Consider the following 26108-nt stretch of genomic DNA (forward strand, 5'->3'; position numbering starts at 1 on the left):
GCGCCTGTGCCGGTGCCCGTTCAGGGGGAGCCGCCCGCCTGTCCTGGCAGTGACAGGATGCTGCTTTGACTTTACAGTCTCTCTTCATCAAGTTGATCACCTTCCCTTCTCTTTTCTAGTTTTCTTAGAGCTCTTGTCGTGAATTCTTGTTGAATTTTGTGGATGCCTTTTCTGCATGGTTTATTGAGATGATTTTCTCCCTTTTAAATTTGTTCTGTTAGTATGAGGATTACATTAATTGATTTTGGATGTCAGACCAACCTTGCGTTCCTTGGACGATGTTATCCTTTTTGTATGTGGTTGGATTCAATTTTCTAATATTTCGTGCAGGATTTTTGCTGCTCTGTTATGTGACTTTTGCTGCTCTTTGCTTTTAGATTCTTTGTTTAGGTTTTGGTATCAGGGTAATGCTGGCCGCGTAAAATGTAAGTGTCCCTTCTTGTCTGTTTTCTGGAGGACTCTATAGTATTGGTATTACTTCTTTAAATATTTGATGGTGAAGTCGTCTGTATCTGTAGGAATGTTTTCGAGAACAAGTTTAATTCCTTCAGTAGGTGTAGAGCTGTTTAGGTTTTCTGTTTCTTCCTGAGTCAGCTTTGATAATTCTTGTCTTTCAAGGAATTTTTCTTTTTCATCTTAGCTGTCAAATTTATTGACATTTGGGATTCATAATATTTCCTTATCTGGGTGGGAGGTGTGACAAGGAGGGAGGGCTCTGTGGCGCCAGCGACCACGTGACCAAATCCCGAGGGGAAACACGGCGTTTGTCCCTGCTGTTTCCTGTGGCCTCCGGGCAACCTGGGAGGAAAGGGTCCCTGCACCGCGTCCTCGGCCCACGCCCCCTTAGGCTGGTGCAGAGTCTCCTTCCTATGCCACCCCCATCCCCCTTTCCGCATGCCGCAGCTCCGTGTGACCCAGGGGCCAGCGTTGGGGCCTGGGGCCTGCCCGTGCCTCCTGGGGCGTCCACCTCGGCAGACGGCACCCGGCTCCGTGGTGCCCACGCCCACTGCTGCCACGTGGGGGTCCCACAGGGGCAAAGAGGGGCATCTGCGCTGCAGCTTGAAGGTCGGGAGGGTCTCTGGTGTCTGCGCCCTGCAGCCAGGCCAGGGCCCTTCCCTCACTTGGGCCTGTGAGCCCGCAGGAGGCCTGAGGACAGGGTCTACCCTGTGTCACTCCATCCACAGGGGCAGTGGTCAGCCCCAGGCGGCGAGGGGCTGGTCTTTTCAGCACCTTTAAGTTCACACTCAGATTCATAAACTGAGGGGCTGGGAGAGGCCCCGGGCCCGGCCTCCCCATGTTCCTGGGTCTGGAGGCGGGAGTCTCACCGTGGCCCCCAGAGGCCTGGGAGAGGGCTGGGCTTTCCTCAGCAGTGGTCCCAGGGCCACCTGTGCGGCCACCATGCTTCCTGGGCCCCGACCAGTGCTGACCCACAGCGGCCTTTCCACAGGGAGGGCTCATGGCTGGGGCCCCAGGGGTGCAGCTACCGAGCCCGTGGCTTGGGTATGGGGTCCATGGGGGCTGGGAGGTGAGGGGCCTGGTGACGCTGACCTGAGTTCACCGCGTCATGTCATTTCCCCCCTCCCCCCGCCTCGCCTGCCCCCCTCCCTTGTCCATCCCTCCCTGGGCCTGTCTTTACGTCCTTCCCGTCTGTTCCCTTTTTCCTCTGCACGACTCCTCCTTTCCTGTGCACTTTCCCGTCCCTCCGCGAGCCCCCCACCTGCTGTGCTGCCCTTCTGTGTCATCCACCCTTTCTGCTGCCCGCCCCCCGGTCTTCTCTCCCCTCCACACCCACTCCAGGCACACGGTGCAGCAGCAGACCAACCACGCGATCGCAGCCAGCGCCAGTGCCCTGAAGCAGATGGCTGAGATCCTGCGGGGCTGCTCCCGGGTATGTTCCCTGGGGGCCGGAGGGGGCCAGGGCCCGGGGCGCAGGGTGGGGAGACAGATGCTGACCACGCGGCTGCTCGGGGCAGAGGTCGCGCGTTCCTCTGTTCACTGGGCCGTGGGCCGGGCAGCGGTGCAGGTGCCTTGGGCTCCCGGCCTCCTGGGCAAGAGTGCCCTGTCCCCCTGCCCTGCTCTACGTGCCCCTCACCCACCTGCCACCTCTACGTGTGCCCTTCCTGCCACTGCACTCACCGTCGGCCTCCTCACCGTGGTCACGGCCACCGCATCCCAGACCACGGCCCCTTCACAGCCCCCATGTCCCCGCCGCCCCTCCCCACTGGCCTCTCACGTGCCCTCCAGCCCTGGCCGGCTGTCTGTTATCCACACCCTACCTGCTCCCCCAGAGGTTGGGGGAGCCCAGAGCATGCAGTGTTGTTAAGCCCTCGCGGGTTACAGAGCAGGGGCCTGTTTTCTTCAGTGAAGCTTGTTTGTTGCCCATTCGTTTACATGTGGCCCAGGGCTGCCAGCAGCTACAGCAGCAGAGACCCACCTCCAAATCCTAAAAGCTGAAGTGTGGCCCCTCGCAGAGAGGCCCTGCCTCTGGTGAGGAAGACTCAGGCCCCGTGGTGAGCCCCGCGGGCGCGGTCCAGCAGTGGGCAGGCGTGGACCACTGATGCTGCTCAGCCTGGGCGAGCACAGAGCTCCCGCGGGCTGAGAGGAGCACGTGTGTGTTCTGTTCGTCCGAGGTGCCCGGAGGTCCCTTTGGAGACAGAAAGCAGACGTGGTAGCCTGGGCTGGGGACTGGTCTCAGGAGGACACAGAGGACTTTGGGGGCGATGGAAATGTTCTAAAACCAGGTGCTGGTGATGGTTGTACAGCTGAAGCTTACACTTAAGGTGAACTGTACACTTAAGATAGATGGATTTTTACCTAATAAAGTAGACCCAGCTCGAAAACTTGAGTTACACTTTGATAAAAAAAAAAAAAAATACACTTAAAAAAACGTCCTAGGATCAGGGGTCAGGTGTCCCTGCATGGCGTGGGCAGGGTGCACCCGAGGTCTCAGGTGGAGGAAGCACTCAGAGCTTTGCTGGGAGTGGCGAGCACTGCTCTGCATGCGATATAACAATCACAGCCTGGTCGTCGGGACCAGAGGCAGGCGCCTGGTCCTGGCCTTCGCCCAGGGTTCACGCAGCACAGGGCAGCGTCTGCAGCGGTTCTGAGGCCTTGGTGTTCATGGGCCTGTTCACGTGTGGCCTTGTGACGCACGTCCCCGGCTCTGTGTATGTCACGAGGGCTGGAAAGCAGAGTTGACCCCCTTGGGAGTTCAGAGGGCTCACTTTTAGCCTAATATATCCTTCCTTCTTTCCATCCACCCACCCACCAGTCCCCCTGTCTGTCCATCTGTCCCTCCATCCATTTACCTGCCCGTCCACTGACTTTCCCAGCCATCTACCCACCCATCCATCCATCTGAGAACCAACAAACATTTATTGCACACCTGCTCTGCCAGATGCCGGGAGAACACAAATGAGGTCCTGCGGGAGGACGTCTTGTCCAGGTGGGCAGCGTGGGTCACTGCTCTCGCAGGGAAGAACGGCTGAGCCCATCACCTGGAGCTGGTGGTGGATCACGTGGGCTGTAGAGCTGGAGATGTTTTGCTCAAAAGCACTAAATAGCCCCTTGGGCTCTTAGGTCTGTCCTGGGGCATACATATGGTGCCAATTATAAGAGCCTTACCTGGACACTGAAACAGACTCCACAGAGCTGCAGCCACACGGAACTGTGAGGCCCAGACACTGCCAAGTGCCCTGGAAGGGCAGGTGTTGGAGAGCTGGTCTCCCGAAACGCGCCTGGCCTGCTGGTGCCCCGCGGCTCCTTCTCACCCATGGGCTTGCATGGGGTGCGTGGTGGCAGTGAGGGCTGGGTTCTGGGACTTGAGACGCAGGGTCTGGGGAGTGTCCAGGGCCCTCCTGGGAGCTGACAGGAGGTGCTGGGGGCAGGAGGGGACCAGGAGCCTGTGTCCGCGTCCTGGTCCAAGGACACTGGGACTGGCGTGGCTCCATTGGTGCTAGTGCTGTGTGGTGAGAGAGGAGGGGCTGTGGCTCCTGATGGCCTGGCGGTGTCAGGGTCCAGGGCTTGCTTGCCCGTTCCCTCGTTTGTCAGTATGCCTTGAGTGCTGGCTCTGTGCCGGGTTTCATCCTTGACGCTGGGGTGCAGAGACGAACAAGAGATGAGGTCCCATTCCAGCAGGAGGACAGGGGCCGTGTGTGAGTGCTGAGGTGCTGGGGGCAGGATGGATGGTTTGCCGACTGCAGTTCTGATGCTGGGGATGAGATGCAGCCTCACCACCAGTGTGACCTTGAACAGGCCACTTAGAACTTGTGCCCAGGATCTCCTGAGCTGTTAGGTGGGGATCGTAACACCTCTCACCCGAGTAGTTTGTTTTGGGGACAGGACAGGCATATCACGTTAGAGCGGCTGGCCCCGAGGTCAGTGTTGACGATGCCTGTGGTTTGGGTGGAGATGGTGTTCACGGTGATGCTGGCTGAGCCCGTGGAGCCCTTGCTGGTGTTTGAGGTGATGGAGGTGACGGCACCGGCTGATGAAGATGGGGATGAACCCAGTTCTAATGGCAGAGGGGGTGGTGACGGCCGTGAGGCTGGAGATGGATGGACGGGGACGCTGTGGCGCAGGTGCTGCCGGGAGGGACGGGAGGGGCACAGGAGCATAGTGAACTGAAGTGCCCAGGGATGGAGGGGCTGCGGGGGCAAGATGAGGCCTCGGCAGCCTGTTGAAGCCCCCCCTCCCCCTCTTTGCAGCAGGAGCGTCTTCAGCTGGACCGTCTGAAAACTCAGCTTTCAGACGCCATCCAGAGCTATGGAGTGGTGCAAAAGGTGAGGCCCCTGCAGGTCCCCTGAGCACCCACTCTGGGTCGGCCTGGTACAGTCCCATCCCCCAAAGCAGAGGAAGGGCCACCTTGCAGACGTTGGATAATCGCCAGGATCTGGCTGGTGGGACCACAGCATGTGTGCAAGTGAGGGATGTTTACCTCTGGAGTGCTGCCCAAGAGGGTCCTCATGACAGCCCCCTGGGAGGTGGGAGAACAGGTATCACCCATCCTTCCACACCCGCCTGAGTGTGTGGGAGGAAGCCATCTAGCAGATCAGCCCCCAAGCCCAGCCAGGCTCCCAGTTTTCCAGAGTCCTGGGGCAGCTGAAGGTGTGCTTTGCTATTGGTCATCGTCCAGTACTTTGTGTTTATCTGACTGCTTCTTCTCTTTCCCCCACCTTTTCTGTTCTTCTCGTCTCCCTTTTCTTGTACTTTATCCAACAGAAAATTGCAGAAAAGTCCAGAGCACTGCTTCCCACAGCACAGAGGGTTGGCAAGCAGCAGGTGGGTGCTGAGTATTTACCCTGGTCAGTGGGTGTTAGAGGACAGCATAGAATCCAGTGCCACTGGGGCTTCGGGAAGGGCAGGGAGGACCAAGGTCCTACCGTATAGCACAGAGAACTATAGTCAATATCGTATGATAAACCATAATGGAAAAGAATATGAAAAATAATGTATACATGTGTAACTGAATCACTTTGCTGTACAGCAGAAGTTAACACAATATTGTAAATCAACTAGACTTCAATAAAAATGTAGGTAAAATAAATAAAATAAAATAAAATTATGAATTAAATATCCTTAAAACAGAAAAAGAAATTGACATTTTACCCTCAGGTCTCTGGCATGGGCTTGATACAGGGAAGTGCTTGCTGACAGTTCTACCTACTGTACAGGACCAACTTGTATTAGACCAACCCTCCTGTGAGTAGGAATGATAGAAAATCCAGTAAAGAGTGTAATTGGAGTCCTAGATGAACAGGGGAGAGAGAGAATGGACAGAAACAATATTTGAAGAGGTAATGGTTGAGAATTTTCCAAAACTGTCCAAATACTTCAAGCCACAGATTGAAGAAGCTCTATGATGAATAGGATAAAGTTATCCTGTTTCTTAAAGCTATGCTTAGTCACATCATAATAAAAAACTTGGAAACCAAAGACAAAAATAAAATCTTAAAAGCAGATTAAAGCCAGAAAAAAAATCTTAGATGCCCAAGAAAAAGTCACATTATTTTTTAAAAAGCAATGAGACTTACACTTGACTTTTTAAAAGAAACAGTGGAAACCAGAGGACAGTTGAAAGAAAATAACTACCAACCTGGAGTTCTACATCTGGTGAAAATATTTTTCAGAAGGAAAGGTGAAATGAAAACATATTTAGAGAAACAAAAACTGAGAGAATTCATCAACAGAACTCTCTAAAAGTAGAAGAAGGAAGATAGTCCCAGATGGAAGCATAGTAATGGAGGAAGGAATTATGGGCGCTGAAAACAATAAAATGTGGATACACCTAAATTCATGTTGACTGTTGAGTAATAATAATAATGACTTGTGAGGCTTAAGATATGGGGCAAATGAAAATACTTGTACAACAACAGCACAGAGGACATAAAGGAGGTAAATGGTGTTAAGGTATTGTAATGTCCTTGCGTCATCAGAGAAGAGACAAAAATACCAACATAAGGTAGGCTGTAATAATCCAAGGATGCATATTGCATTGTGGGTAATACTAAAAGGACAATACAAGAATAGACAGTGTAACATAAATAGAGAGGTACCTATGAAATAATAAAACAAATGCTTAATTTAAAAGCAAAAAAAAAAAAGAAATCAACACAAAACAGGAAAAAATAGGAAATAAATTGTAAGATGGTTGATTTATACCACTTATGCTAAGCTAAAATGGACTAACCCTTCCAATTAAAAGGCACAGATGGTCAGACTTGGTTAAAAGAAAAAAGCTGTGTGGTGCTCAGAGGAGTCAAACCTTAAATATAAATCCAGAAAAATGTTGAAAGTAAAAATATGGAAAAAAATATACTGTGCAACCAAAAGCTAAAGAAAGCTGTTATAGCCATATTAATATCAGAATAAGTAGACTTCACATGAAGAATTCTTAGTGGGCATACAGAAGCATATTTTGTAAGGATAAAAAGTTAATTCAAATGGAAGACATAATTTTAAATTTATATGTACCTAACAATATACCCTCAAAAATAGAAATATAAAGCAAAACTGATAGTAGTAAAAGGAAAGCTAGTAAATCCACGATCACAGTCGGAAATTGTGACACACCACTCTAGATGACTAATAAAATAAATTGAAAAAATTCAGGAAGGATGTAAAATATTCAGGCAATGCTACTGGTCAATACACAGACCTAACTGGTATTTGTGACACTAAGAGAATATACACAGAATGCATATGCTGGATGGTAGAGCAAGCCTCAGCAGATTCTACATGACTGACATAACACTGAATATGTTCTCTAGCCAGAGTGCAATTAAACTGGAATCTGGTAACAAAATTCTCAACACCAGGGGTTGAGAATTTAAATAGTATAATTTGAAATAACCCATGGATCAAAGAAGAAACCCTAGTAGAAATTAGAAATAACCTTGAACTGAACAAAAATGAAAATGCAACAAATCAAAGCTTATGGGTTGCAACTAAAGCAGTGCTTAGAGGGAAGTTTATAACTTTGAATACATATATTAGAAAAGAAGCACGTGTGAAAATTAGTGATCTACTTCTCAATCTCAAATGGCTAGAAAAACAACAAAAAATTAAATCCAAAGAAAATATATAGGAAAAAGCAGAAACCAGTGAAAAATAAAATAGATGTACAACGGACAAATTCAACAAAGCCAAAGATTGGTTCTTTAGAATGATTAATAAAATTGTTAAATCCTACAAGGTTAATCAAGATACAGAGAGAAAATACAAATTACTAGTATCAGTAATGAAAATGGCTATATCATTATAGCTTCTAAAAGCTAAAAAAAAAGTAATAAGGTAACCGTTAGCAACTTCATACCCATAAATTTGACAACTTACATGAAGTACAAGTTTTTAAAGAAAAATGTAACCTCCCAGGATGTGTAAAAAATCTGGAAAGTCCAGTATTTATTAAAGAAATGAAATCCATAATTAACAAGCATCCTAGCAATAAAACTTCAGACTAGATGGCTTTACTGATGAATTCTCCCAAATATTTGAGGAATAAATAATACCAGTTTACACAAACTCTTATATAGAATATAGAAAGAGGGTATACATCCCACCTTGCTTTATGAGGCTAGTAAATGGAAAATAACATGCTGTCCCATGAGCATAGAAGCAAAAATCCTAACCAAAATGTTAATAAGCTAAGTCTAGCAATATATATAAAGGTAGTACATCGTTATAAAGTAGGATTTATTCTAGGGATGCAGGGTTGGTTTACATTCAGAAATAATCAGAGTAATTTACCATGTTAATTCAGTAAGACAGAAAATCTATTTGATCATCTCAATAGACACGGAAGAGCATTTGGTTAAAATTCAGTACCCACTTAGGGGGACTCAAAACTTTCCGCAAACTAGGAGGAGATAGGAATGCCTTTAATCTGATAAAGGGTATCTTCAAGTCACAGTCAGCAGCACACTCACTGGTGAGATATTAAAATCTTCTCTCCTAAGAGTGAGGAGGAGACGCGGTGTCCAGTATTATTGCTTCTGTTCTCCATTGCACTGAGGGCATACCCAGTGCAATAAGAGATGAAAAAGAAATAAAAGGTTTAAAATGGGGAAGGTTTAAAACCCCTTCACAGACAACATGATTGTGTAACTAGAAAATGTGAATGAATCTGATGAAACTTAAGAGTTCGTAAGTGAATGTAGCAGGATTTCTGTTACGTCAGTATGCAAGAAAACATGGTGTGTGCCAGCAAAAGACAATTTGGAAATGATGCTTAAAAAGTGATAGCATTTATAATAGCATCAAAACTAGGAAGAAATCTATGACCAGTTGTTGAAGCTTCTATATAGAAAACCATAAAACATTACTGAGAGAAATTACAGAAGATTAAATAATGGAGGGGTACACCATATTTGTAGATTGGAAAATTTGATGTATAAAGATGTCAAATTCTCACCAAGTGGTTCTGTAGGTTCAATACAATCCAAATAAAAATCCTAGCAGGTTTTGAATATGCGTTTGTATATGATGTGTGTGTAAATTGTCAAACCGATCATAAAATCTATATGGAAATATAAAGACCCCCGAATAATGAAGACAATTTTGAAGAACAGAACTGAGGGTTTACATTCCCAGGTATCAGAACACCATATAAAGCCATAGAAATTGGAACAGTGTGGTATTTGTTGAAGGCTAAGCAAACAGACCAGTGGGGTCAGAGTCGCATATAGATGCAGACTCACACATATGTGATTACCTGGTTTGTGGGAGGTGCACTGCCACGCAGTGGGAGGCACAGGATTTGCACAGGACTTGATGCTGATTGGCTGATGGTTGAGCTGGGAAAGGTCCTGTTGAGCACACGGCAAGTACAGGTCCGAACACCCTGCCCACTTCATCTTGGTGTCAGAGTGACTGAGGAGCGGTGTGCAGGGCAGGATGTCCACACGAGGCGACAAGCCAGCTCAGGCTGTGAGTACCCTCTCAGCCAGGAAGTGCTGCGGGCCCGGGGCCATCGCTGTGTGGCTGGGAGGGGGCTGGAGCACTGCTGGCACAAGGCTGCCACCCCCAGCAGATCCTTCACCCCGGTTCACCCAGGCTCAGAACACTTCCCTGGGTCACAGATCTAAATGTGAATGGTAAGGCAGTGAAGCTTCTAGAGGCTACCATAGGAGGCTGTCTTCCTCCCACACAGATGAAAATGTACTTACTATAGAGAAAAAGTGATAAACTTGACTTTGTTACAGTCTGTACAACCCTCAGAGAGCGAAGAGGTGACCCACAGAGTGAGAGAAGGCATTTGCACATCACGTATCTGAAAGGACTTCATAATATGTAAAGATCTCTTACAAATCAGTAGGAAAAAGACAGACAACTCAATTCAAAAACATAAAAGGGCAAACACCTTGGGCATGCACGTTCAAAAGGGACGTCGGAATGGCTGGTAAGCACATGGGTGTGTGCTCAGCATGTGTCATTAGAAGCAGGCAAAGTTAACCCACGATGCTCCATCTCTGCACACCTCACACCCACCAACACGACTAAAAACTAATGAAAATGCAGGAGCATGCCGAATGCCGGCAGGGCTGTGGGGCAGCCGGAGACCTTGTGCAGTAGACGGGAGTGTGAATGGTGCCCCCTCTCTGGTAGCTGAACACACCTGTGGAGTGAAACGTCGTCCTGTCTGTGGCCTTGCAGCTCCACCTCAAATGTATACCCAGTGAAAAGTCACATAGAAGAACACTGAGCACACGTGACATACAGCAGCAGACACCTGGGAGAGAGCCAGCCTGCGGTGGGATGGACAGAGCATTTGTGCTGAGTCCGTAAATGGGAGACTGTGGCAGCAGAAGGGTTGTGCTGTGGCCAGCAAGGCCCCGGTGACATCTCGGACACACGCTGAGCCCAAAGAGGATAGAGGCCAAAACCGGACCAAACCAACGGGCAGAGTTAGAAGCCCCTACCCTTGGTAGGGGACAGCATAATGAGTAGGAGGCTGGAATGTCCGTATCTTGACCCGGAAGTCTTCCTTTTGTTACAGTTCACAGACTGATCTACACTTGTGATTTGTGCATTCAACTACTGATGTCCTATTTCAGTAGAGTTTTTCTTAAAGAGGAAGACAGTGGTCAACAGTGCTTCTGAGAAGTTATGAAAGATTAGATTATTTCCAGGAATTTTGCAAGCTGTAGTTGATGAGATGATATACTGCAGGATTCAGCCCGGGGATGTGGCCGCATCCCCCGGACTTCGGGGCCGCCATCTGCGGACCGGTGGTCCTGGTCCTGGCAGGAGCAGGGGTGGCCGCTGCCTGCTGGCTCTCCTCTGAGCTGAGTGCCGGGTGTGGCTGTGAGCAGGGGCAGGTTGGCTTCTCTGGAGTCAGCCTTCTTGGCTGTTGTCGGCCGCAGCCCCAGCTGGGCCCTGGTCAGTCTCCTACCCAGACCTAGGCAGTGGGCAGCCGCCAGGTGCTTCTGGGCCGGCCTCTGTCCCAAGGCAGGGCTGTGCCTGTCCAGCGCTGGGAACACTCCGAAGTCTGCATCGCCGTCGCCAGCTCGGTGTGGGTTCACCAGAGCCCCGTGCTCCCAGCAGCAGCAGTAAAGACCACCTCACCTCCACGTCTGCTGGGAAGTACCCTAGTTGTGGTCCCCGCCAGGCGCAGGGCGGCTTGGCCCTGCCCCTGGGCCCCAGCGCCTTTATTTAACGTGGGGCCAGGGAAGGATTGCGACAGTCACGCCTGTTCTGTGTCCTGGGCTTTACTGAGCCTCCAGACTTCCGTCAGCTCACACACACACAGCCTTTTGCTGTTTGGAGAAGTGGATGACCAGCCTCGGGCTACTACGGAGAAGCTGTGTTTCCCAAGTGTGTGACCAGCTCTCATTCTGTCATTCTGACGCTTGCCCTCCCGCCGAGGTCACGGGCTTCCCATGCAGAGCCCTGGGCCGGAATTGGCGAGACAGTGGCCCGTTTCCCAGAGCCCCTGAGAGCCCTGGGTCGCTGCTCACTGGCCCTGGGTGGGGGGCCACGCCGAGCCCCCGCCACACGCCCTCCTGGCCTCCCTGAACCCCCATCGGGCTCCATCTCTTCTCACGGGAAACCGCTGGGCCCGCCCCCCAGCAGTCTCGTTGGATTGTGGGCTTCTAATGGACGTGTCGGAACGGAACCCAAGCCCTGGGCCTTGGAGCAAAGAGAAAGCCGCCTTTGTTGGCTGCCCTGCAAGCTGGAAAGCCATCACACGGCTATCCCTTGCGCTGCGGCCCCAGCGCCCGCCCTGCCAGCACATCCTAATCCTGGCTTCAGAGCTCAAGACCCACATTGAGGCTTTGTGAGGAGAATAAAGGGTGCTTTCTGATCCTTACAGGAGGGGGGCTGCGGCGGGATCAGCCCTCTCTCCCTCCCTGCTCCCTTGTCCTGAGCCGCTTGGGGAAGGCGGCCGGTACCTGTGGAGGCCAGGCGCCGCACCCACGCCTGCAGGGAGGCCGGCACCCTTTGCTTCGGCTTTCTGGAGCTTCCACGGAAACCCAGACTCCAGGAGGCTTCACGCTCCACCCGTAGTGTCACTTCTTCACTGCAGTGTCTGACTCACTTTCAGCTGGTCCGTGGCGCTCACTGCGGCTGCGCCCCCGTGCTCCTGCCCACCCCCTGCTGGTCACGTTGTGCTTTACAGCAGAGCTGCAGTGGGCGTGCGCCTGGGTGCGCGGGCCAGGGCTCTTCCCACGGGGGCTATTAGGTTTGCCAGGGAGGCCATTAGAAGCCCCTGTCCAGGCGGTGCCCCAGGCCAATGGAATTAGGTGGGTCGGGGGCAGGCGTCAGTGCAGCTCAGGGCTGGGTGTCCTGTTCTGGAGCAGCCGCTGCTGGGAGGGGTGCACTGTTGGGGTCCCCCGCAGGCACGTGTGTCCTGTGCCCTGTAACTCACTTGCCCTGGGATGGCCGGCCCTGCATGGTACCCGACCTGGGCTTTCCATTGGCATCTCGTTTGCACGTGTGCTCGCTGGTCAGTGCCTCTCCTGCATCCCAGTCACTTCTTTATGTGACTCTGGGACGTGGGCGGTATCAGCCCCATCTTAGGGAAGCGAAGGCTGAGGTTGGAGAAGTTAAGGAAGTCGGCAGGATCACACAGCTAGTAAGCGGCAGAGCTGAGCTTTCTCGGTCCCCTCCCCGCCTTGGACTGAGGGCGTGGGATCAGCGAGGGGGACCAGATGCCGCGGCTCCTGCTGGGAGTGAGGGGTGTGCCGGGCAGCACGGGGAAGGGACGGGACAGGGGGGTGCAGACAGCACAGCTGCTGTGTGGTGAACACAGGCCACAGGCCTTGGGCGCAGGTCACTCTTCCCGTTCTGTGGAGGAGAACGCTGAGGCCCTGAGAGTGTGCCGCTGGCCCGACGGTGCCAGTGCTGGGCCGGAACCTGACTTGGCTTTGCAGCCTAGGCGGGGCCTGGGAAGCGCAGAAGGGGGGCGGTGGAGGCGCGCGGCCTGGCGCGGGGCCAGCCCGCACCCCGCTCCTGCCCGCCTGGCACTGCTCACTTCCTCCCGCCCACACCGGGAAGGGGAGGTGGTGACTGCCGCCTTGGATGAGGAGCGCCCGTCAGCAGAATTTGTAGATCTTTTATTTTGTGTTCACATATCCACGTATTTATTTATTTAAAGGCCTCTGCTGACTCCGGGGACGAGGTGCTGCGTGTATCGGTGTGGTCTGTAGGGAGAGTGCCAGCTTTGGGAGGAGGACGCGGTGTGTGCGGATGCATCACCCTGTAACCGAGGGGAGCGTGCCCACCCTGCGGGGCTGCGAGCAATGGAAAGGGTGGCATCCGGTGTGTCCCCTTTCCTAGGCGCAGTCACACGTGGCTTTCCAGTGCCTTGCGCCCGCCTGTACTGACGTTTGCCCAAATGCCCCAAGGTTCTTGTTTGTGCCATTTGCTGCTTTTGGTGCCCAGATGAGTAGGTGTGGGCAGTGTCCATCCGCTCCACTGCACCGCAGGCCAGGCCTGCGGTGGCCATCATGGGCCCCAAAGTGCAGGAAAGAATGTGGACACTAGACTGTGTTCTCTTCCTGCTGACCCGCGGGGCCTCCTGTAGGCGGTGTGGCAGGGCCCGCAGGGAGCAGGATCTGCTGGGAGGACAGGCACAGAGACTGTCCTGTGGAGCCGAGTGGACCCCTGGACTACCCGCCCCCCCCACACACACCCAGAGTCACTTCTCTGGCGTCAGTGTGGCCAGGACTCTGCCATGTGACCCTGAGCTGCACAGGGCATGGGAAGGTGGTCTTCACTGCAGGCAGACATCAGGGGCCTATAACAAAGGGGAAACAGAAAATAGGCAAGTGGCAGCCTCTGCAGCCTCCTTCCGAGGTGACCGACGCCACGTGTCCTGGGGATGTGACAGAGGGCCGTTCCGTGGGTGATGGCAGTCCTGTGTTTCAGCCCCGTCCCCGCTGCCCAGACACCTGTAGGAGGGGCTCAAGAGGAGCGGCAGCTGTCCCCCTGTCTGTCTGTGCGCCCAGCACTGACCTCTGCCTCCAGGGCAGTGTGTCCCCGGGCCGGGAGGAGGGCGTGTGGTCAGCACTGTGCCGGCACCGTCCTCTCTCCTGGTCTGTGGTTCTCGCCCTGGAGCTCCCCGTGCCAGGTGGGAGCTCAGAGCCCTGCTCCACTTCCCGGCTCTTCTGGGTTCCTTGGCCGCTCGGCCTCTGCGGCCTCATCTGTAAAGTGGGCTCCTGGCTGCTCCCTGCAAGGAAGTCGGGAGCGTCAGAGACAGCGGCTCCAAGGAGCTTCGACACACGTGGGAGGCGAGGGGCACTGGTGGGCAGGCTGCCCTCCCGGGGCTCTGCCCGTCCTCTGTGCCTTCTCCTCTTGCTCTGGTCATCACGACAGGCCTGGGGGAGTGGGGCTGGGGGGAGTGTGTGTGCCGTTATCTGTCTTCCTGGGGGGGTGCCGTGGGGTGCAGGTCAGTAGTCTTTGTTGCTGAACATTTGCAGGTAAATTGTAAGCATTGTTCGTGTGAAGCCATGGCTCTGGGAGGAGGGGTATCCCTGGCTCCTGCTGTCTCATCTCTGCGGGGATTGGGTAGGTGCGGCCCCCCACTGGCACCCCACTCCCCACTCGGGACTGGCACCTCAGGGGTGGATGTCAGCTCACTTGTACCCAGGTTGTTCCATCAGGGGACAGATAGAATTCATTAAAGGGAGAAGCTGCTAGTTTATTGAATTTGAAAATTTGGTGAATTAAAGAAATCAGTAAAGGATAAGACAACTTGAAAACCCCCCTCAGGCTTTCCTTCCCCGTGATCTGGTCCCAGCTGGGGCGGGTCTGTGCCCTACTGGGTGACGTCCATGCTTCGGTTTCCATGGCCCCTGCCCGGCAGCTGCACTTAGTCTGTAACCAGCTCTGGGACGGGCTTCCTGCGGGGGCCACAGCCCCCCGACGAATAGCTGGGGTTTGTGTGCATGTAGGGACATTTTCTGGGGGCTCGTGAAGAGGCTTGTGACCCCTCAAGAGCTGGGAACGTGGCGGCTGTGCTCTGCAGGGTCTTCTGTGTGGCCCTGGCTCTGGGGGGCTGTGGGGTCCTGCCGAGTGCTCCCTGCAGCCAGGCCTGGGACGGCCACAGGGCCCGGTGTCTGCCCACCATCTACGACAGCCCCAGCACCCGGGACCCTGTGGGGACGTCCCTCGAGTGACAGGGTGGAGCCCGCCCCCCCGCCCCTTCAGGGCTGCAGGCTGGGGGCTGGCCCCTGGGTGCCTGCCGAGAGCTCGGCCTGGTGGCAGCGGGCTGTGCGTGCGGGTAACCTTGGTCTGTGTCTCGGCAGAGTCCCCAGGCCCCATTTGCCGAGCTGTCCGAGGACGAGAAGATTTTTAACGGGGGCGACGGCGTGTGGCAGGCCCAGGGGCAGGCGCTGCTTCCGGAGATCACCGAGGAGGACCTGGAGGCCATCCGGCTGCGTGAGGAGGCCATCCTGCAGATCGAGGTGCGGGCTGGCGTGCGCACGTGTGCATGCGTGTGTGTGTGCCCATGGGTGTCCCCGGCTGCCGTGGCGGCTCTCGGTGCTCCAGCAGTGGAGGCTGGGCTGGCCCTTTGGTGGTGCCACTGCTCTGTGACCAGCAGACTGAGGCCCGCCCCTTGCCCGAGCCCAGAGGGGCTGGACCTGGGCTCCCAGGGCATTGCCTGAGCTTGGCCACTTGGGCCGCCCGGTGGAGAGAGGGAGTCCAGGGAACCCAACAGAGTCTCACCCTGTGTCTCATCGCCCTGCTCCCCGCGTTTTCCTAGTGGACTCAGCCCTCTGGCCTGGAGCCCAGGGCCTGTGCCCGGGTCGCACGTGCCAGTCTCCGTGGCTGCTTCCTTCACTGCACGCTTAGGTTTCCAGGAAGCCATTTCGCTCTGATGAGGCCATTCAGCTCCCAGAGCAGTTAGTTCCAGTGGATAGTTTTTGAGTGGTTGAGTGACCTGCCGAGAGAACTGAACCTGTAATTTGGGGCGGCTGCCAGCAGGTGGCGGTGGTGTTGTCAGTGTCCGACCATGGGGTGTGGGGGGCTGCTAGTTCTTTGTTCTTCTCAAGTTTGCATGTGTGTAATACCTGCTGCCAGATGTTTTGCTGGCCATGGATGACCTGTGACAACTGCCAGAGGTGTGCAGTTCCCTGAGATGGACCTGTGGGAGCAGGTGCCTGAGTGGGTGTGCCAGTATGTGGGTGGATGTGCAGGTGCAGGGGCAGGTGTGCCAGTGAGTGTGCGAGGGGGCCTCCTGATGTGGGAAGTGCATGTAGAATGTAGCCGTTGGGCCGCCTGGTTCTCTTGGTGGTGGGGCCTGAGCCTCTGAGTGTGTGTCCCCTCCTCCCTCTGGGCCTCGGTTTTGCCTGCTGGCGGAGGAGTTGGGGGGCCTGCCTGCCCCGAAGCTCTCAGGAGCTGGGTTTCTGGAACAAAATTTCCCTAAAAGCAGATTGTTTTAGAAAAACAGAGACTTGGGCAAGTTGGTAAACTGAGTCGCTGGCCCAGGCCCTGTCACCGTGTCTGCAATGAGCAGGTCCTACACTCTTGAAGGAGGTGGACGCCACCCTGAGAGGCGGGGTTCGACCCCCCTCCTTCTGCCCACCCCTGCACTTTGGCCTGGTGGAGGAATGCTTGTTTCTTCAGCCCCCGTCAGAGGACCTGCCTCAGTGGACCACCTCCCCCCAACCAGACCTCGCTGCCCAGAGAGGAAGGCGGCCACACGGGGGCCGTGTCTCGGAAGGCAGGCCTCTTCCTCTTGCCGAGATGGTCCAGAAAGGACCAGACACACAGAGATGTTTTTATCCCGCCGTTGGCACAGTGAGACTTGCTTTCCCAGAGAAGCTGAGAACAAATTAGGAGCCATCGCCCCGACAACTCCGGGTGCTGGCAGGCCTGAGCGGGGAGGGACCCGCTTCTTCCTGCAGCTCGAGAGCTGAAGCCCTCTTAGGGAGAGCCCCCGACAGCCCCTCGGGCACACCCGGGGGTCTGGACCGCCCGTGTGAGGTGGGATGAAGCGGCTGCTCAGGACGGACGGACCTGGCCTTGGCCCGGCACATAGGGAGCAGAGGTGCAGGCTCCCCAGCAGGGCCCAGGGCCTGAGGATGTGAGTGGGGTGAGGGCTGCCCCCCAGGAAATGCTGGGAGCTCCTGAGCAGGTGGACCCTCCGCTCTGAGGGCAAAGCCGCAGGAGGTCGTGGGGTTTGCTCAGGGGGTCAGCCAGTGCTTTGGACAGCCCCTCGTGGCCGCCAGGTTGAGGTAGGGGCCAGATGCACAGCTCTGTGCCCACGCAGAGGCCCCCAGCCGGGGTTCAGGGGAGCAGAGGGCCCAGGTACCGCCAGCCCCTCCTCGTGTGAGTGGTGAGTACAGGCAGGGGGTGGGCTTTACTGGGGGTGAGGGGGCCCCATGTGGAGGCCACTGCTGTCATTTAGCCAAGATGGAGGGGCACGGGCTGGTGGGAGAGGAGTGGGGCTCTGGGCCGACTAGGACCTCGGTTGATGCAGGGCCAGCCTGAATTCAGTGTCTTGTCTGTGGCCCTCAGAGCCAGGCTGGAGCTTCCTGGGGGGCCGTGGGCGGGGCCTGAGGCTTGTTCCCTCATCTGCAGTGGGTGGTGTGGGTACGAGGCAGGTGCTGGCCAGAGGGTGATGGCGTGGGACGGGGAGTCAGCATCACTGGTCTTGGGCACCACACCTCCCTGCATCCCTTCCTCCCTCCCTGCATCCCTTCCTCCCTCCCTGCATCCCTCCCTCCCTCCCTCCCTCCCCCCCCCACTTCGGGGTCTTTGGAAGTGGGAAAGACAAACGAAAATGTCATTAGTGTTTAAAAAGCCCTCCCCCAGGTTTGCATCTGTCCTGGTGACAGCACATCTCTAACAGGACTTGTTGGGAAGGTGCCGAGACGGCCAGAACCCCGCTGCTTAGGTTTCTTGGGGCTTGTTTGTCCAGATCTGCATGGCCTGTCAGGGGCTGGGCTGTGGTGAGTGGGCCAGTGCTCTGGGAAGGGGACTGTGGGAACAGCTTCAGGAAGACACACGTGGCATTTCTCACCTTGGCAGGCTGCAGACTGGTTCCGTGTGGAAACTCCTTACCGCACCCCCCCTGCTGCCCCCCACATTCCACGGGGGCTTTTGGACTTGCATGGGTTTATGCGTTCACAGTGTTACTGGAGTGAGACTTGTGGTCCCAGGGAGCCCCTTTGAGGCCCTGTTCTGCCTTGAAGGACTTACCTATTAGGTGGGGGGTAGGGGGTGTGGACAGATGGGGAAACTGAGGCCCAAAAGGTGGAATTAAAGTCACGACAACAGGTTAATCACATCCGATTCCTTCATAATCTCCTCTTTCTGCTTTCTGGTCCATGGTGGGCATTTCCGGGGTGGCTGCTGGGCACCGAGCAGCCTGGCGCTGAGGGTGTAGAGCTGATGGACCCACTCAGCGCCTCTGCCCCTGCTCGCCTCCCTCTCCCTGAGTCACCTTATGGGACAAAATGAAGTGCCAGCCTGGGGTGCCTTTTCCTGGCTTTAGACCCAAGTCTCCACTAACTGGCTGGGTGACCTTGGGCCTGCCTCTCGCCTCGGTCATTTCATCTGTGAAATGGGTGGGTCAGGGAGGAGCCTCCCTCTCAGGGCCCTGCCATTTCAGATGGCCCATGGAGGGCTGTCAGGGGCTGACCGGCACCTTGGCTTGCTGGCCAGGGATCAGGTGGTGAGTGGGCAGGAGACTGAGGGCTGCCAGGGCCTCTCGCAGTGGTTCTGGGCCCTTCCCTGGCTCAGTGGCCCCTGGACCTGCTCAGTTAGGTTTCGAGTGAGGGCATCCTGCCCTGGGGGCGCTGTAAAGACCTCCACCCAACCTCCTCGGGCAGCCCGTCCTCTGGCAGCACGGAATGTCCTTTAAGACCCTTTGGGGGCTCCCCATCTGTGGGCACGATGAGATGGCCCCCACTGCTCTCTTCCCTGTTACCCCACAGACACCCCCCTCCCCACCCCTGGGCTCCTGCGATGCCCAGAAGGCGCCTCACCTGCTGCTCCTGTGGCTCCTGCCGCCCGGAAGCCCCTGCCCAGATCCGGGTATTGCTGGCTGCCGCCCCTCCCCTGCTCTGCCCTCTGCCTGGAGCTTTAGAGGCAGCCCTGGTGATGGAGAGCTGTGAGCCTGGTGTTCCAGTAGCTGGCTCCCTGCCCCAAGGACGGCTGTGCTTGGCCTGCGGGCTCCCAGAGTGCAGGAGACCCCTCTGGATAGCCCCTTCCAGCCAGAGGAGCAGGGGGGCACCTCGTGGCTCCAGAGGGCAGAGTGGCTGATCACGAAGGGGAGCCGCGCCAGCCCAGGGCACACGTGTCCCTGGCACGTGATCCCGTGGAGCCAGGATGTCGGTACCCGCTTCCCGACAGGCACGCCACACGGCTGGGACCCAGGTGGTCTGAGCCCTGGCCGCACCCAGGCGAGGCGCATCAGGAGGGCCGTGCCAGGCCGAGGGGAGCTGCAAGCATACAGGAGCCTGGTCTGCGGGGAGGGTCCCTCCGACGGCAGGGCACCCGCGGCACCGTCCACCCCCTGCCAGCCCTTGGCTCCCCTCTCGGGCTCCTTCCCCCCGCCCTGTTTTGGAGGCGGCTGGTCTCTGGATTCCCAGCTGAGGGCACCTCCCTGACACTGGTCCCAGGTGGGTCAGGCCTCAGGAGCCCCAAACCTCCCAGGACCCCGAGGGTCGGGGAGGGGTGCTGCTGGGGCAGAGGTGGCGGGTCGCAGCCTCCTGGCCAGTGGCCCTGTCTGGAGCAGAGAGGAGAGGGAACGTCCATCTCGTTATGGAGTGTGAGCTGTACGTGGGTTCAGGCAGTGGCGTGAGGCTGGGAGTGGGCAGGCAGCGGCGGGATCGGTGGGCGTCAGGAGGTGTCTGGGCTCCCGGTGAGGTAGTGTCCAGGAGCTGCTGCCCCTCCCCAACGCCGGCCAGCGGCAGCTCTGTCCCCAGGCCTGTCCTCTGCCCCTCGACGGCCTGTCCTCTGCCCCTCGACGGCCTGTCTGTCCACCCGCAGCTATGCCAGAGCCCTGCGTCCTCCAGGGCCTCGGCTCTCCCTCCTCTGGAGTCTGGCCTGCAGGGCTGGGTGCCCACTGCCCATTCTCAGTGGCCATGTACCCTCCATCCTGTGCCTTCTGTAACTGAGCATGTGGGGTCCCGAGAGAAGGGCTGGGGTCCCTTCAGACACACAGCAAGGCTGTGGCCAGCCTGGGGAGAGCCGGCTCTCCCAGCTGGCCCCCCCTCACATCCCTTCCAGCCTCAGGTCCCCTCTCTGAGCCTGTTTCTTAGTCCTGTGGCGCGATCAGAAATGGGGGACTCTCAGAAAATGGGCTGCGGGGTGCTTGGCAGACTGGAATGTGGGGCATCCCTGGGTGCCACTGTGGTGACCCCTGGGGCTGCAGGCTGAGCTGGGGGCTGGGAGACAGGGCGAGGCCTCTCCCGAGGGGCAGGAGGGGTGCCTGCAGGTCCCCACCACACTCCCTCAAGTGCCCAGCCCTCCGCCGGGGCCCCTTTCCCGGGAGACCGTCCTCCCAGAGGGCGGAGGCAAGGCCTCCAGAGCTTCCTCTTCTGGAGACAAGGCCGCCCTCAGAGCCCCGGTCTCCCTCTGGCCAGTGGCTTGCCTGCTGTCCCTACAGCTACGGCTGGTGGTCTTCGTGGACCCTCAGGGCCCTCCCTGCTGCCCAAGTGCTAACGGGTGACCCCTGCTTTGTCCCTGCATAGCTGCCCCTCGCCTCTGCCAGGGGTGCCTCCACACCCCCGTGCTCCTGCTGCCCCCTGGCCAGCTCTGGGCCCACGTTCTCCCAGGTTCTCGGCGGGGCGGCCCTCTCCAGCCCGGGGGCAGTTTGGTCCCACCTCCCAGACCTGGGCTCCTCGTTGCCCCCGAAGTGGGCTGCCCTGTCCCTCCTCCCTGAGTGCGGCCGAGGTCACAGTGCCAGGACCGGGCCAGTGCGTCCCTCCAGCCCCACCCCCGTCCCGAGCCTGGACCCTTGTTCCTCCAGACACTCCAGCAACTTGTTTCCTTTTATTTTCAGGTTTTGACTCAGATGTTCCCTGTCTAAAATTTCAGTTGTCTTCTGCATACCACTGTCTGTCTAACATACCACTTAATTACTTATCTCGTTATTATTTCTCTTCTTCCAGGAGAACGTAAGCCCCATGGAGGCAGGGATTTTCGTCTGTTTTAGTCCTGGCACCCCAGAGGGTGCACGACACTGGGCACTCAGTGACTCTCTCTGGAACAATCAAGGGGATGGGGGATGGAGGGGTGGGTAGATAGATGGATGGTAAGGGGATGGGTGGGGGATGGGTGGGTAGATGGACAGGGTTGAGTGGATGGCAGGTGAATGGGTGAAAAGTTTTACGTGTTGGGACTCCGCAGAAGATTTGTGTTTTAATAAAAGGGCTCTGCTGCCTTTATTTACATGCAGCTTCTCATCAGCCCACACAAAAGCCCTGTGAACGTGAGCAGCGTGGTGCTCCAGTTTGACCAGAGATGAGGTGGAGCCTTGGCGGAGTCGTCGCTTGGCCGGGCCACACAGCTTGTGTGTGGCAGAGCTGGGACTGGAGCCCAGCTGCCTGACTCGAGAGTGGGGCTGTCCCGACTGTAATGCTCTGACACCTTCCCCAGATGAGGAGGTTGCAGCAGGGCACTGAGATCGCCCCACGAGGGGATGGTGGAGCCCAGGAGCCAGCCCATGAGGCCCAGCTCCGCCTGCCCATGGCCTGTCACTTAACTCTGGTTGAGGTGGGCTCCTCCTGTCTGGAGGGCAGGGCGGTGCCTGGTCTCCCCAGGGGGTTGGGAGGAGGTCAAATGAGACGGGCACGTGCCCCCAGCCATTGCCATGGAACGGGCTTGCCAGGCACGGGTCTGGCCGAGTCACCTGTTGCCTCCCAGCCAGCTCTGCCCGCGGCCTGTACTGCCATGTCTTCACCGGCTCCTTGTGCCAAGCCCAGCTCACCTGACCTCACCTGCGAGGCCTGGCGCTACCTGTTCCCCTCCTGAGCTGCTGTGTCACCTGACCCAGGTGCAGAGCTCTGTGCTCACCAGCTGCTCTGTTGCCATGGCTACCTGGCAGGCCGAGGAGGGAGCAGGCTGGGGTAAAGAGGGGCCAGGAAGGGCCTCCAGGCTGAGCAGAGCGTGTGGGGCCTCAGCCACCCTGCCGGTAGCTGGCATTGTGCGGCCAGAGCGTGGGGGGTTGTTGATCTGGCCAATATCTAGCTATAAATATGGGAATAAATCGATAAAGTTTGGCTATTCCATGAACTGGGACCGCGTCTCTGTAGGTGGATGGTTGCCAAGATCCTAATTACGAGAAGAGATTGCATGATAGAGAAAAATGCAGCGGCATTTTCTTTGCTTTTGCTCTTAAAGGTGGAGGACACACACACACACACACACACACACACACACACACACACACACACACACACACACGAGGTTTTATTATGTCCTGTGCAAGGTTGTTATTCCTCAGCGCCAGTAAAAAGAGAGAAGATTCCGTGAGAGCTTTTAATGAGTTCTAGTTTTAGAAGCCATCAGGAAAATAATTGCCTGATTTAAACATTTACTAAGTTAAGGTGTTTTATAGTCTCTCCCGCTCTCTGGTGCCCACGCCTGGGCACATGGCTCCCAGTGCCTGCCGCCCTCGTGCACCGTGGCTGGGGCTGCTTGCCATCCCCGGGGGCTCCATCCTAGGGCAGCCCTGGGGGGCTTCTGGGCTCCCAGCATGGCCCCTGTGACCAGCCAGGCCTTGAGGTCACACCCCGGGGACTGAGTCCTGGACTTCTGCCTGGAGCTCGGCTCCTACCCCAGCTCCTGGTGGGGCCCAGATCTCTGGCACAGCCCCCTCATTTGCCCTTGGCATCCTCCATCGGGAGCCCAGGCCTGCTCAGGTGCCCAGCACGGTGACCGGAGGGACAGCCATCCGTGCCGGTCGCCTGTGCCCAGATACTGCCGCTCTGTGTGCTGCCCCCTCCCCTGGGCCCCTCCCTCTCCTGGCCCGTCATCAGGTCTGCCCCCAGCCAGCACGTCCCAGCACCCGTGAGTGATCCTGGAGGAGGTGGAGGTGCTAGCCCACAAACTCCTCCACCGGCCAAAGGCCTGGGGCTGGGGGTGGGGACCGCAGACCCTGGGCAGCCAGGGTCACACCTGCTCTGCATTACTAGGGAAGTGCGCCTGGGGCTCCCTGCCCCAGACCTTGCAGGGGGGCTGGAGGCTGTGCGCCCACAGGCTCATCTGGCTGGGAGCTGGGATCCTGGGGTCCCCATGCTCTGAGTAGCCCCTCGGAGCCAGTCTGGTCTGTTCTCTGAGGTCACATAGGAGGCTTCTGCCTGGGAGTCCAGGAGGGGTCTGTGGCCCCAGGCTCGCCTGCCACCCTTTCCCCGTGGTCCGTCCGGCTCTGCATGGGGGGTGGGGGTGGGCGCACCCTGCTGATCCCCTCACGGTGGCCCGAGGTTGGGGGTCAGCCTGGTGCTGGGGCAGTGTCCCCTGGTCCCATCCTCGCTCCCTTGGCCACCAAGCTGGTGGAGACCCGCTGGAGCAGGGGGGCCCTGGACACCCTCGCTCCCCTTATCCCCCCGACGCGGCTTCCTTCTTTTTTGAGTGGGTAGGATCTTTATTCAGAAGGATTGTTCCAGGGAGTGGGGGGCTCTTGAGCGAGGAGGACGCTGTGCTGTATGACGTGCAAACACCTGGGAGTCGGGACAGGCTTCTCGTCTGCAAGGGAGTGCGCCGAGCTGGAGGGGCTGGGCTGGGGCATCTGCGGGGGGCGCAGGCCGTGGCGAGGAGCTGGGCTCACACTTGGCCAGCATGCCTCCTGTCCCAGCGGGTCGCGGGATGAGTGGTTCGGCTCATCTTGTGTGAGGCAGAGAGGGAATTAGGGGTCCGGGCCCAGCCTCGTCCTGGGCGAGTCAAGTCTGAGTCACGTGGGGAAGGGTCTCTGCAGAAAGCCGTTCCTGAAACACGGAGTGTTGCCAGGAGCCCAGCCTGAGCGTCTCTTCCAAGCGAGTGATTTATTCATCGCCGAACAACTCGGAGGGTCATGGGTCTGAGGGCAAAGCAGGGCCCCAGGACAGTCTGCAGAGGACGTGGGGCTGGAGGCGCTCCTCAACGCCAGCCGAGCGGTGGCGACGGTCAGCGGCCGGAGTCTCAGGCATCTTAAAAAGAGGGAGGCTGGGAATGAAGGAGGGTGTCCATGTCAAAGGTTACATCGACTCCCCAGATCCCAGTGAGTGGAGACCTCCCAGGAGGCAGCTGTGATGATGAGTTTCTGGAGGATGAGATGCGGGTGCCCTTGGAGCGCAGTCCGGGCGGGTGGCCCACGTGAGGCTCCGCCTCCTCGGTACTGCCGGCCTGTGTGCCCGGTGCTCTGGGTGCATCTCAGCTCACGCCAGCGGACCGGGTCATTGCCGCTCCGGGCCGCCGTCCTCGGCCACAGCCCCGACCGTGTTCGGAGGGCTCCTCGCTACAGAAAGGTCACGTGGGGAGGAGACAAGGCCCTGGTGGAGACGGCAGTTTGTAGAGCTGGTCGGCAGCCCCTGCGCCTGTGTGTTTGCAGCGTTTGGAGACTTGCGTTAGCTGCTGCATCTCCGTGGAGGCCTCTCCCGAAGCCCAGAACGTGAGCCGGACCGGGGACCCTGTGTTCCCCCCGGGCTGTCCCGGGTTCTCGGGGTCAGCGCTGCTGCAGACAAGGAACACCCGCTGCAGCAGCCGTGTGTCCCGCCGAGCCCAGGCCACGGCGACGCACGGCTGCTCGTGCTCCAGGGGCAGTGGGCTCGCTCCCAGGCCCCCAGGAGGCACCGGGCTCGTGGCCCCTGCTCAGCCACCCCCTCCCTGTCCTCTCCCTTGCCGAGGCTCCGTCCCTGTGCCCACGGGAAGGGATCCAGCGTGTGCACGTTAAGTCTGCCGGTGCCAGTGGCACCAGACGTCCCTGGGAGCACCCGCCGCCCCTGGGTGCTGATCAGGTGTCCCGACTGCGGGGGCTGCCCTGCTCCCAGCGGTGACCCAGGGAAGGGGGGCTGGGCGAGCGTGAACGCGGGTGCCGGTATTCCCCAGCTGCGTATCCCGGGGCAAGTCCCTTAACCTCTGGTGATGATTTCCCCGTCTGTGAAGTGGGGGTACCAGCGGTGCCCTCACACAGCATGGGAGGCTGTGTGCCCTAGAAAAGCTCCTCTGAGCCCCCGAGTCCAAGTGCACCCACGGTCAGGCTCAGGGCCCCCAGGCCAGCCTTGTGCGAGAGACTTCTGTCCGCGGCCCACCGGGCAAGCTCAGGGGCCGAGGTCAAGGTTGGTGGTCTGGTGGCCTTGGGACAGGAACCTGGAAGTGTGAAGAGGTGTGTCTGTCTGCCTGAGGCCTGGCTGAGCCCGCGGCTGTCACGTGTGACCTTGAGGTCTGGACCTTAGGGTGGCGCCTAAGCTTGGCCTCCCCACCAGTGGCCTCAGCCAGGGAGGGCCGTGGGGATGCGGATCCCGGAAATGGGCCCAGGCCAAGGCCACTCGAGGCCCCATGCTCACCACCACCTTCTCGGCCGTGGGCCCCGTCCCAGCAGAGCCGCCGCCTCCGCCGTGTGTGAGCCCCGTGGTGGAACTGCAGTTGATAGTACGTGCCGGTGTAAGATCAGGCTAATTGCTTCATCTCTCAGAGCACTCCTAAAAGGGGATGAGCCTCCTTGTAATATTTTGCAGTGGGGTGGCTTCATCTCTCAGAGCACTCCTAAAAGGGGATGAGTCTCCTTGTAATATTTTGCAGTGGGGTGGCTTCATCTCTCAGAGCACCCCTAAAAGGGGATGAGTCTCCTTGTAATATTTTGCAGTGGGGTGAAATGACCCTCGTGGAAGTCAGTCCAGGCTCCGCATGAGCTGCAGGGTGGTAGGGGCAGGGGCGGGCTGTGAACCCTCCCCCCCCCCCCCCCCCACGGGGGTGGAAGAACCTTCCCTCTGGCTCTACCCTGGCCACGCGCTGGGCACTGAGGGAGGAGGAGGTTTGGATTTGCCCAGTGGTAGGTGGGGGAACCTGGCTCCAAGGTGAATGGCTTTGCACAGGATCACCTGGCTGGCCGGTGGAGGAGCCGTCTCCTGCAGGGAGAGGGCTTCAAGTCAGCGGGCATCAGTGCCAATCCCAGCCCTCCCCCTTTCTGTGAGGCCCGGGAGGTCACACACCTTTCCGAGTCCCACAACCTCCATTGT

The 26108-nt window shown here is 57.3% G+C and overlaps 1 protein-coding gene across 1 annotated transcript in view; it reads left to right on the forward strand.

The window, feature by feature from the left end:
- TSNARE1 (t-SNARE domain containing 1) overlaps positions 1-26108 on the forward strand; it is an 84028-nt gene that overhangs the window by 47104 nt on the left and 10816 nt on the right. Inside the window, 4 exon segments of the mRNA XM_029222596.1 lie at positions 1798-1888; positions 4707-4781; positions 5221-5280; positions 15249-15407. Of these exon segments, the coding sequence (XP_029078429.1) occupies positions 1798-1888; positions 4707-4781; positions 5221-5280; positions 15249-15407 (385 nt within the window).

Source organism: Monodon monoceros, unplaced genomic scaffold, assembly GCF_005190385.1.
Source record: "Monodon monoceros isolate NGI ecotype Baffin Bay Population unplaced genomic scaffold, NGI_Narwhal_1 Super_Scaffold_14, whole genome shotgun sequence".
NCBI classification, from domain to species: domain Eukaryota; kingdom Metazoa; phylum Chordata; class Mammalia; order Artiodactyla; family Monodontidae; genus Monodon; species Monodon monoceros.